General features: G+C 52.0%; 1 protein-coding gene across 2 annotated transcripts; it reads left to right on the forward strand.

Moving 5' to 3' along the window:
- The first annotated feature begins 2,967 nt into the window (after positions 1 to 2,967).
- Positions 2,968 to 9,045, forward strand: LOC140471007 (uncharacterized). 2 transcript variants are annotated; one of them, XR_011956837.1, is made up of 2 exons: positions 2,968 to 3,405; positions 7,957 to 9,045. XR_011956837.1 is itself a non-coding variant. In XM_072566916.1 (2 exons), the coding sequence occupies exon 1, from the start codon at positions 3,576 to 3,578 to the stop codon at positions 4,647 to 4,649; it is 1,074 nt and encodes a 357-aa protein (XP_072423017.1). In that variant the 5' UTR covers positions 2,968 to 3,575; the 3' UTR covers positions 4,650 to 4,691; positions 7,957 to 9,045. The 2 variants fall into 2 exon arrangements, 1 of the variants encoding a protein (XP_072423017.1); XM_072566916.1 differs by having other exon boundaries at positions 2,968 to 4,691.
- The last annotated feature ends 3,584 nt before the right edge of the window (positions 9,046 to 12,629 follow it).

Below are 12,629 nucleotides of genomic sequence, written 5' to 3' on the forward strand. Positions count from 1 at the left end.
GGAGAGAGACTTGCGTAAGTGATTGGGTTAAGAGAGCAGGGTAAGAGGCTGGGGAGAGAGAGAGGGGAGGGAGAGAGGGGAGGGAGAAAGAGAGGGGAAGGAGAGAGTCGAGAGAGAGTGGGGTGAAAAAGAGGGGAGATGGAGAGAGTGGAGGTGGAGAGAGGGGAGAAAGACAGGGGTGGAAAGAGAGGGGAGAGAGAGAAAGGGTAGAGAAACAGGGGTATAGAGCGAGGGAGAGAGAGACAGAGGGGGTAGAGAGAGTGGAAGAGAGAGAGAGGGGAGAGAGAGGGGAGAGAGAGAGAGGGGGGGCGAGAGAGGTCGGAGAGTGGGGGGGGAGGGGCGTGAGAGGGGGGGAGAGAGATGGTGTGAGAGAGGGGGTGAGAGAGGGGTTGAGAGAGAAATGAGAGAGTGGAGACGAGTTGGGGGCAAGAGTGGGGCGAGAGAGGGGGTGAGAAGGGGGCGAGGGAGGGGGCGAGAGTGGGGGCGAGAGTGGGGGGCAAGAGAGGGGGCGAGAGTGGGGGCGAGAGAGGGTGCGAGAGGGGGGCGAGAGAGAGGGGAGAGAGGTGGGTAGAGAGAGAGTTGGGGAAAGAGGCGGAGAGGGGGAGAGAGAAGGGAGAGAGAGGCTGGAGAGCGAGGGGGAGAGAGTGTGGAGGAGAGAGAGTGGGGGAGAGAGTGGAGGAGAGAGAGGGAGAGAGAGAGAGAGGCGTGAGAGAGGGGCAAGAGAGGTGGGGAGAGAGAGGAGAGAGAGTGGGAGGGGAGAGAAAGGGTGATAGAGAGAGGTGAGAAGGAGAGGCGAGAGAGGGGGAGACGGGGGGGGTGTGAGGGGGTAGAGAGAGGGTGTGAGAGAGAGGTTGTGAGAGAGGGGGGAGAGAGAGGGGAGAGAGTGGAGACGAGTAGGGGGCGAGAGTGGGGGCGAGAGAGGGGGAGAGAAGGGGGCGAGGGAGGGGGCGAGAGTGGGGACAAGAGTGGGGGGCAAGAGAGGGGGCGAGAGTGGGGGGAGAGAGGGTGTGAGAGGGGGGCGAGAGAGAGGGGGTAGAGAGGGGGTAGAGAGAGAGTTGGGGAAAGAGGCGGAGAGGGGGGAGAGAGAAGGGAGAGAGAGGCTGGAGATGGAGTGAGAGAGAGTGTGGAGGAGAGAGAGTGGGGGAGAGACTGGAGGAGAGAGGGGGGAGAGAGAGAGGCGAGGGAGAGGGGCAAGAGAGGTGGGGAGAGAGAGGAGAGAGAGTGGGAGGGGAGAGAAAGGGTGATAGAGAGAGGTGAGAAGGAGAGGCGAGAGAGGGGGAGAGGGGGGAGAGTGTGAGGGGGAGAGAGAGTGTGTGAGAGAGAGGTTGAGAGAGAGGGGGGAGAGAGAGAGGGGGAGAGTGGAGGTTGAGAAAAGGGGAAAGACAGGGGGATGTGGATTAAGAAGGGGGCAGAGAAAGGGGAGAGAAAGAAGGGGAGTGAGATTGGGGGAGACAGTGGAGAAAGAGTGGGAAAGAGAGAGGGGAGAGTGAGATGGTGAGAGAGGGAGGGTGAGAGGGGTGGAGAGAGAGGGGAGAGAGAGAGAGGGGAGAGAGATGATGTGAGAGTAGGGAAAGAGAGTGGGGAAAGAGAGTGGGGGAGAGGGAGGAGAGAGTGAGAGCATGAGAGGCAGGGAGTGAGAGAGGAAGAGAGAGGGAGAGATTTAGGCGACAGAGTGGGAGAGAGAGGAAGTGAAGGGAGAAAGGGAGAGAGAAAGATTGGGGGTCGAGAGAAGGGGTGAGCAGGGTAGAGAGAGAGGGGAGAGGCAGGGAGAGAGAAGGGGAGGCGGACAGAGGGGGAGAGTGGGGGACAGAGAGGAGAGAGAGGCGGACAGAGGGAGGGTGATAGAGGGAGGGTTACAGAGAGTGGAGGGAGTCAGAGGGGGAGAGGGGGGAGAGAGGGAGGGGTAGAGAGAGTGTGGGGACAGAGTGGGGGAGAGTGTGGGGAGAGAGAGTGGGGAGAGAGAGTGCAGAGAGAGAGAGTGAGGGAGACAGTGGGGGAGGGAGAGGGTTAGGGAGGGTAGGGAGTGAGAGAGAGGGGAGAGATTTAGGTGACAGAGTAGGGGGAGAGTTTTTGAAGAGAGGGGGGAGACAGAGAGTGAGGTGTAGAGAGAGAGAGTGGGTGAAAGAGAGAGGTGTAGAGAGTGGGGGTGAGAGAGACGGTAGAGAGAAGGCGAGAGAGGAGGGGAGAGGGGTGAGAGGGGTTAGAGGGGTGAGAGGGGTGTGGAGAGGGGAAGAGAGAGAGGCGGCAGAGAGAGAGAGATAGGGAGGGGGAAGAGAGACGGGGAGTGCAAGAGAAAGGGGGAGATAGTGGGGGAAGAGAGAGGGGGAGAGAGAGGGTGAGAGAGGGGGAGAGGGGGAGAGAGGGGGGAGAGGGAGCGGGAGAGGGAGGGGGAGAGAGACAGGGCGAGAGATGGGGAGAGTGACAGGGAGAGGGAGAGGAAGGTGCGAGGGAGGGTGAGAGAGGGGGACAGAAAGAGGTTGAGAGCGGGGGGAAAGAGAGGGGACAGAGATGGGGAAAGAGTGGGAGAGAGAGAGAGGAGAGTGAGAAGGGGAGACTGGCGTGGCGAGAGAGGGGGAGGAAGAGGAAAGTGCGAGGGAGGGTGAGAGAGGGGGTGTAGGGGGTAGTGTAATTTTTAAACGGTTAGCTTCCTTTTAGTCTTTTCTACCTCATAGTAAACACAAGCAGACACTCAACTGTTGCCGGACCTCCCCCACGTTTATATGAATGAAACAGTTGTAACAGCTTTCCTCGATAGTTGAGAGACCGCCCTTAACCACAGTTGTACAACATCATCCATATAAGGGAAGAACGGGAAGCTCAAACACTGATTGGCCAAGTGAATGATAAAAGAATCGCAGGCACCAGAACCCAAATAAGGAAAACAGTGGGGAATCCGAGCACTCGTTGGTCAAGGCAGCAGTAGTAGACCCAGCCCACATATACATGTATATAATGTGTGGAGATTACTATGCTTGTGTGTGTGTGCCTTTGGGAACAGCACCCGACTTTGCAAAGTTGAATGAAAAAGTTTTGGACAGACTCCTCCGTGTCTTTGTTCCTGGGAAGGGAAATAAAAAGTGCCGGAGATGGGGCTGGACAGCCACTTATCTCGCACAATTGGGGGCTCCTCCGGGATGAAATAATTATTGCCGGGGGGGGCAGTCTCTTCGGCTCACGGATCAAGCCTGATTACAACAAAGACGCGTCTAGTATATATTTCTACTTCTCACTGATCAGCTTGGTCCGTTGGCCGTCGGCCAAGAGAGGATGTTACCCGGCTCATTTAAAAATAATTTTGAATCCTGGAAAAGGAACACACGGACGAGTGCTGGGACCACCGGTTAGTGACTATACACGGGGGTACACACATTTAAAAAGGCCAGACAACTCCGTGCACGGATCAAGGTAAGAGATTCTTTTGTTCTTCCTTGTTGGCCGCGTGGTTTTGACGGTCATCTGTGAAAACGCTTTGGGCATTTAAGACCAGGACTGAAGATAAACCACGGGAAATTGTGGTTTTGACGGTCATCTGTGAAAACGCTTTGGGCGTTTAAGACCAGGACCGAAGATAAACCATGGGAAATCAGACTTCTAGATTTACTAAGGAAAAGTCAGGGAAGACTGCAAATGGGAAAGAAATACCCCCCGATAGTCCATTAGGTCGGAAGTTAAGTCTATGGACGGACAGTAGTAGAACGAAGGACTTAAAGAAAGAGACCATGATAAAATATTGTTGTTTTATATGGACCAAAGAACCTATCCGCGCCCCCTCGGTAGTTTGGCCCGAGTATGGGTCTGGTGAAGACTGGGTGTGTCAAATCCTAAATGTATATGTTAACAGAAAACAACCGTTTGACCCAGAGGAGAGCAAATATGCCGCCGCCTGGTTGGCGGGCGACGGCGAGAGTCCCACGCGTCTCTATCCTCTGATTCCCCAAACAGACCCGAGGAAGCCCCAGAAGTCTTGGGACATCCTCACCGACGGTTTGCCACCGTCTTCCCCGCCCCCGTATATACCACCCGCGCACGACCAGGCGTCCAGCGCGGACCTCCCTCCTGCGACGGATAATTCCGAGTCCCAGCAGGCTACGACCAGTGAGGAAGGGACTGCTGGGGGGGGCACAGGAGGGGGCACAGAACTCACCCCAGGCATTAGGAAATCAGTCCGACTCGAGATGCGGAGAGGTCGAGAAGAGGGATTGAGAGCTGGGAGGAGTGACAATATTGAACAGCTGAACCCCTTACGAGAGGTGCCGTTTGGGAACGAACGGACCGGCTTCGTAGTACAACCTTTAAATTCTGGGGATATCCGGCAACTCCGTAATGAACGACCCCGTCTAATGGACGACCCCGTCAGTGTGGGAATACAACTGGACCAATTTCTGGGGCCCAGTATATACACATGGGCTGAACTGCAGGCCATGATGAGAATACTATTTAATTACGATGAAATTGTTATGATCCGGAATAGTGCAATGGCCATTTGGGATAGGGAGCATCAGGACGGCCCTCAGCGTGGAGAGCAGAAGTACCCCTTAGAGAACCCCCGGTGGGATCATAACGACGCGGGGGGAAGGGCCAATATGACAGACCTCAGAAGCCTTATAATCAGGGGAATCCAAACCTGCGTGCCCATCAGCGGAATTTAGCAAAAGCATTTGAAGTTGGACAGAAAAAGGATGAATCCCCGAGTGAGTTTTTAGACCGTTTGCGGGAGTCCATGCGAAAGTATTCAGGTTTAGACCCCGATGGGGAAATAGGCAAGAGCATGCTTAAGGTGCACTTTGTGACTAAGTCATGGCCTGACATTCAGAAGAAATTACAGAAAGTGGAGGATTGGGCTGAAAAGGATGTTGCAGAATTATTACGGGAAGCACAGAAGGTGTACGTTCAGAGGGATGTAATAAGGGAGAAACATAAGACAAAAATGATGGTGGCAGCCGTACGGGAAGCTTGTAAGTCCACTGGAATGGGGCAGGGAGATTATGGGGTGGAAAGAGGAACGTCGAAGAAAAGTTGGAGAGGGAGAGAAGCGAGACGGGGCAGAAGTGAGAGAGGAAGAATTAGCCGTTACCATGTCATACCTTAGTGAGTCCCGATTGACAGAGATAGACCCTAGGGTTTGGGTCGCCAAAGGGAACCGGGGAGGACTCGCAATTCGACCTGTGGAGGTAAAATTAAAGCCCCAGAGCCCCGACGTCAGAGTGCGCCAATACGCCATCTCTTGGGAAGGGAGGCAGGGCCTGAAGACAGTTATGGAAGACCTAATAAAAGATGGATTGGTAGAGCCCTGTATGTCACGATACAATTCCCCCATCCTGCCGGTCCGGAAGTCGGATGGGAGCTACCGAATGGTCCAAGACCTAAGGGAAGTAAATAAAATTGTCCAAGTACGGCACCCTGTGGTACCGAACCCATACACTATTCTGGGGCGAATCCCCCCGGACCACGGCTGGTTTAGTGTTATAGACTTAAAGGATGCCTTCTGGGCGTGTCCCCTAGGCAAGGACAGTAGGGATCCTTTTGCTTTTGAATGGGAGGATCCTGATACTGGCAGAAAACAACAGTACAGGTGGACCGTACTCCCCCAAGGATTCACTGAGTCCCCGACTCTGTTCGGGCAGATTCTGGAACAATTATTGGAGGGACTAACCTTGTCCCCGGCCCTTAATCTTATACAATACGTGGATGATCTCCTTTTATCCGGACCGGCGGAGGAGGACGTCCTACTTGGGACTAATGCCCTGTTAAATTACCTAGCTGAGAAGGGGTTAAGAGTGAGTCAGAAGAAGCTCCAATATGTCGAGAAAGAGGTTACGTACCTAGGACACTTGATAAGCCAGGGACAGAAACGAATAAGTCCGGAAAGAGTGCGGGCAATAATCGAACTAGGCCTCCCAACGACCAAGAGGGAGTTGCGGAAGTTCTTGGGACTCTTAGGCTATTGTCGGTTATGGATAGACGACTATGCCCCCCTTACTAAAGACTTGTACCTAAAACTCATTGAGGAGGCACCCAACAGAATAAAATGGGAGGAGGAGGAGAAAAAGTTAATTGAAATCCTAAAAGGAAAATTGATGGCCGCACTTGTTTTAAGCTTGCCGGATTTTAGTAAGACATTTCGCCTCTTTGTGAACTCCAGAAAGGGAACCGCTCTTGGAGTATTGACCCAGGACTGGGGGGGTAAAAGGAAGCCCGTGGCTTTCCTGTTAAAAATTCTGGATCCAGTCTCCCGAGGGTGGCCGGAGTGTGTCCAAGCGGTGGCAGCCACGGCAAAGCTGGTAGAGGAAAGCAGGAAGTTGACTTTTGGGGCCCCCTTGACAGTCACTACTCCCCACCAGGTTAGAACTATCCTGAATCAGAAGGCCGGGAGGTGGCTGACTGACTCGAGAATTCTGAAATATGAAGCCATATTGTGAGACCGAGAAGACCTCCGAATAGAAGTCGGGGGCTGTCACAACCCGGCGGACTTTCTTTGGAAAGGGGAAGGCGAGGAGGAACTGGAACACTGCTGTTCAGACATAATAGAGTACCAGAGTAAAGTGAGGGAAGATCTGAGGGATACCCCCTTACATGCAGGTAGGCGGTGGTACATTGATGGGTCCTCTCGAGTGATAGATGGGAAGAGACACAACGGTTATGCAGTCATTAGTGAGACTGGTTGGGAATTAGTGGAAAGTGGACGGCTACCGAATGCCTGGTCCGCACAAACGTGCGAATTGTACGCCTTGCACCGGGCTCTGAGGAATTTAAAGGGAATAGCCGGGACAATCTACACTGACTCTAAGTATGCCTTTGGGGTAGTACACACCTTTGGGAAGATCTGGAAAGAAAGGGGAATGATAAATAGTAGAGGAAAGGAGTTGGTCCACGAGGAACTAGTAGCCATGATCTTGGAGGATTTGTTGCTGCCACAAGAGATTGCTGTAGTACATGTGAAAGGACACCAGAAAGACGATAAAATAGAGACCCTGGGGAATCAATTGGCAGATGAACAGGCAAAATTGGCTGGGATGGGGAAGGAAGTAATAAACTGCCTGGTAAGGATTCCACAGATATCCGAAATTACCGAAGTGCCCACGTTTACTGACAAAGAAGAAACTCTTCTCGCGTCTCTGGGGGGTACAAAGGATAGGGAAGGCAAGTGGACCTTACCCGATGGCCGCCAGCTACTAAATCGACCGTTTGCGGGACATTATTGCCCGTTTACACCAAGGGAGTCACTGGGGCGCCCAGGCACTGTGTGATGCCTTCCTGCGCCGATATGCTCACCCTGGTCTGTACACGGTAGCCAAGCAGGTCACAGGAGATTGTATAACATGTCGAAAGATTAACAAAAGGGGGCTGCGGCAGCATACAAGACAAGGAGGTAGGAGTCCGGCCTATAGGCCGTTTGAGTATATCCAGGTAGATTACACTGAGCTCCCCCCCATAGGTCGCCTGAAGTATCTATTAGTAGTGGTAGATCACCTGACAGGATGGGTGGAAGCTTTCCCCACTACCACGGCAACGGCAACTCAGGTTAGCAAGATTCTACTCGAGCAAATCATCCCACGATTTGGGCTACCCCGCGCTATTGACTCTGACCAGGGGAGCCACTTCACCTCGACCGTCCTCCAGAATGTAGTGCAAGCAATGGGGATTGACTGGGATTTGCACACCCCCTGGCATCCCTCCTCCTCGGGCAAGGTCGAAAGAATGAACCAGACCATCAAAAAGCAGCTAACCAAGCTCACTAGTGAAATCGGCCTGCCTTGGACCAAATGCCTACCCCTTGCCCTGTTGCAAATTCGCACCCAACCAAGGCGGGATTTGGGCGTCTCCACTTTCGAAATGTTATTTGGCCTCCCGTTCCATGGGCCGAAGGGGGAACCTCCTGTATTTGAGTCTCGGGATATGTTTGTGCAAAAATATGTGGTGGCTCTGGGGTCTGCTCTATCTCGTTTACGCCAACAGGGACTTTTGGCACAGACGCCGCCCCTCGAGTTTGCGGTGCACACCGTCAAGCCGGGTCAGTGGGTCCTGATTAAAAGCTGCAAGCAACGTACCCTCGAACCAACTTGGGACGGTCCCTTCCTGGTACTTTTGACGACCGAAACGGCTGTCCGTACGGCCGAAAAGGGCTGGACACATTACACTCGAGTCAAGGGACCAGTGCCACAACCGACGGAGGACGAACGAACCTCTCTGACAAAGGCATCTAAGGAACAGAGACTCTGAGAACGAACTAATCGGACTTTGGCGAGTCTAAAGGAACTGTGCCCTCGGGCTACGGGTGTCGCGACAAAATGCGGTCAATTGTATTGTTAACTTGCTATGCCATTGTCCTTGGGCTGGGTCATAGTGTGCGTGTTACCCAATTTGGCCTCCGGATGAAACAAATAGAGGACCGTCAGTGGTTCACCATCTCCGTGCTTGCCAACCAATCAACACAGACACTTAGCTTAGACCTATGTGAGTTGGTGCCCTGTAGGACTAAAAGTCAACTGAATCAAACTAAGCAGAATCTCGAGAGAGAAAGGGGATTCCAGGGTCAGACGTTAGTATTACAATTGTATGGTAGGGAAGGCCTAAATAGGCCTCCAGCCCCCGGGGTCCAGGCTATGGTGTCAGTTGTCCGTGATCCCATCACCCCTGGACGAGATTGTGGGCATAATCGTTGCAATCCGCTTTATCTGACCATAAAGAACTTGGAAAAGAACGAGGCGAGACTTAATAGAACAATACTGGGTATTAGAGTTGGGGGCCAGGCAGGATGGGGGAGGAATGCAGCTGTGCTGCACGTATATCACGGTCATTGAAGCTGAGTCTGGGGGCTCATCCACCACTGGTCAGCAGGAAAAGATTAGAATAATTGAGACAACGGATTTGGAAAAGACCTTTGAAATAGAAACGGGATACGGGGAGGCGAATGCCTGGATGGAATGGGTCAAATATACTGTGAGGAGCATGAAAAAGAGTGATTGCTACGCATGCACGAGTGCCCGCCCTAACCCTCAGGTGGTCCCATTCCCGCTGGGATGGGAGAAACACCCACGAGCCATGGACTGCATGATAAGGCTGTACCAGGACGGAGAGGCCTGGAACGACCCCACTTGTCGACCCTTGAGTTTGAAGTTTCCCCCCGTCAGGCCTGAGGGGGCGCCCCGCCCGCCATCATTCTCAGGGGTAACGGGTACGCACCAGGCCTGCGTCTCTCGGACGGGACCTCAGTGGGACGACGATGTGGGGACATTTGACAAGTGCAGCGGATCAATCCGGCTGGTCAATGAAACTACCGGGGGCGGGAATTACTCCCACATTCATGTACCTAGGGCAGACCTCTGGTGGTACTGTGGTGGGAGGGTTCTGCGACCGACCCTGCCCCAAAAATGGACGGGCACTTGTGCGATCGTTCAATTGGCCATCCCATTCACCCTGGCATTCGAAAAACAAGAGCAACCCCGTTCTAGTGGAAGAACTGAGAGAGCTTTGGGGACCTCTTTCGATGATAACATATATTTAGATGCCATAGGGGTCCCCAGGGGTGTTCCTGACGAATACAAGGCTAGGAACCAGATAGCGGCGGGTTTTGAGTCGTCACTGTTCTGGTGGGTTACCATCAATAAGAATGTGGATTGGATTAATTATATTTACTACAATCAGCAGAGGTTCATTAATTATACCCGGTATGCAGTGAAAGGAATAGCAGAACAACTGGACGCCACTAGTAGGATGGCGTGGGAAAATAGGTTGGCCTTAGACATGATGTTGGCAGAGAAGGGGGGTGTTTGTGTCATGATAGGCACTCAGTGCTGCACTTTCATCCCCAACAACACAGCCCCTGATGGGTCCATCACCCGCGCCCTGGATGGACTCACCACATTGGCGGACGAACTGGCCGAAAACTCGGGCATCGACTCTGGCCTCACGGACTGGTTGGAAGCTTGGTTCGGTAAATGGACAGGGGTGGTCGTTCCCTTTCTTGTCTCATGCATAGTGGTGGCAGGGGTACTCACTGCCCTTGGGTGTTGCGTTATTCCCTGTGTCCGGGGATTAACTCAACGACTGATCGAAACCGCCCTTACTAAGAAGGATGTTCCCTATGGGCAGGTTGAACGAATAAATCTCGAGATGGAACAACGTGAATCCGGCTTGGCCGGGGGTAGTATTAGAGAAGGGCAGTTTGATGAACAAGCTCGGGAGTTATTAAATGCCCTGGAGAAGAAACTTACGGTTGAAAAATTACAGGCCGTAAGAAAAGACACGGGGGATTTGTAGGGGGTAGTGTAATTTTTAAACGGTTAGCTGCCTTTTAGTCTTTTCTACCTCATAGTAAACACAAGCAGACACTCAACTGTTGCCGGACCTCCCCCACGTTTATATGAATGAAACAGTTGTAACAGCTTTCCTCGATAGTTGAGAGGCCGCCCTTAACCACAGTTGTACAACATCATCCATATAAGGGAAGAATGGGAAGCTCAAACACTGATTGGCCAAGTGAATGATAAAAGAATCCCAGGCACCAGAACCCAAATAAGGAAAACAGTGCGGAATCCGAGCACTCGTTGGTCAAGGCAGCAGTAGTAAACCCAGCCCACATATACATGTATATAATGTGTGGAGATTACTATGCTTGTGTGTGTGTACCTTTGGGAACAGCACCCGACTTTGCAAAGTTGAATGAAAAAGTTTTGGACAGACTCCTCCGTGTCTTTGTTCCTGGGAAGGGAAATAAAAAGTGCCGTAGATGGGGCTGGACAGCCACTTATCTCGCACACTCACTCAATCCTTCCCTTCAGTTTTACATCAATTTCACACTGTATGTGAGGGTGGGAATGGATTTGTAAATATAAATACTCCAACCGAAACCCCTCACAGGTCAGGAACTGTTTCTGCTCCTTTCATCACTCACAAGGAACTGGAAAGTAAAGGTTCAGTCACAAATCTTACAGGAACATATTGGTTATTATCACCAGAAAAGGCTGAACAGCTCAAAACGCTTTTCTCAAGAAAAGAGAAGGCTCAGAGACAGCCTGGTCCAAGTAGAAAGTTTTGTGTCTGTGTTTTCAGAGATTTGAGGTTGCAGTCATTGGATTGGAAGCATGTTTCATTGCCCCAGATCATCAAAGGTGAATTTTAATGTGCATCTTTCTTTCTGTCTGTCTGAGTTAACACTCAGATGGACAGGTCAACGTCTGAGTCAACGTCTTACCAAATCCCTGATTGAATCTGTCTCTGCCCACAAACTCAGGTGCCTCGCCACTCACTAGGTCATGGAGAAACTCTGCCCTTACAATGAGAACGGTCTTTGCTGTCGCCTCTCCTCGTGCTTCTGCCTAATCCCCACTTCCCTTCATTAAATCCCAGCTGCTCCTTGTCCACCCACATGGACATGTTGAAGAGCATGACAGGAGAATGGATTGAAACCGAGAGTTCAATCGCCAGAATGAAAGATAAAGAAGGAAATAAATGGTGATTGCGGATCCCAGGGGATACAGACTCCAGGATTAGTTGTTGTGGTTCTGTTCGCCGAGCTGGGAATTTGTCTTGCAAACGTTTCGTCCCCTGTCTAGGTGACATCCTCAGTGCTTGGGAGCCTCCTCTGAAGCGCTTCTGTGCTGTTTCCTCCGGCATTTATAGTGGCCTGTCTCTGCCGCTTCCGGTTGTCAGTTCCAGCTGTCCGCTGTAGTGGCCGGTATATTGGGTCCAGGTCGATGTGTTTGTTGATAGAGTCTGTAGCTGAGTGCCATGCCTCTTGGAATTCCCTGGCTGTTCTCTGTTTGGCTTGTCCTATAATAATAGTGTTGTCCCAGTCGAATTCATGTTGCTTGTCATCTGTGTGTGTGGCTACTAAGGATAGCTGGTCGTGTCGTTTCGTGGCTAGTTGGGTTCGTGTATACGGATCGTTAGCTGTCTTCCTGTTTGTCCTATGTAGTGTTTTGTGCAGTCGTTGCATGGGATTTTGTACACTACATTGGTTTTGCATGCAAGGACTGCACAAAACACTACATCGGACAAACAGGAAGACAGCAAACGATCCGTATACACGAACACCAACTAGCCATGAAACGACACGACCAGCTATCCTTAGTAGCCACACACACAGATGACAAGCAACATGAATTCGACTGGGACAACACTACCATTATAGGGCAAGCCAAACAGAGAACAGCCAGGGAATTCCTAGAGGCATGGCACTCATCCACAGACTCTATCAACAAACACATCGACCTGGACCCAATATACCGGCCACTACAGCGGACAGCTGGAACTGACAACCGGAAGCGGCAGAGACAGGCCACTTTAAATGCCGGAGGAAACGGCACAGAAGCGCTTCAGAGGAGGCTCCCAAGCACTGAGGATGTCACCTAGACAGGGGATGAAACGTTTGCAAGACAAATTCCCAGCTCGGCGAACAGAACCCCAACAACGAGCACCCGAGCTACAAATCTTCTCCCAAACTTTGAACATCCAGGATTAGTCCTTGTGGGCATTCCTGCAGTAATACAAGACAGCATTCCATGATGAGAGTTAAATCCGGGTGGCAGGAGAGGGAGTCACTGAACATGAGCAGGTTTAGTTCAAACACAGGAGGTTTGTTCAGTCAGTAACAGTGTGTTAGACAGGGAGGGGAAGGGAGCAGTGAG

This window comes from Chiloscyllium punctatum, chromosome 52 (genome assembly GCF_047496795.1).
Source record: "Chiloscyllium punctatum isolate Juve2018m chromosome 52, sChiPun1.3, whole genome shotgun sequence".
Classification (NCBI taxonomy): domain Eukaryota; kingdom Metazoa; phylum Chordata; class Chondrichthyes; order Orectolobiformes; family Hemiscylliidae; genus Chiloscyllium; species Chiloscyllium punctatum.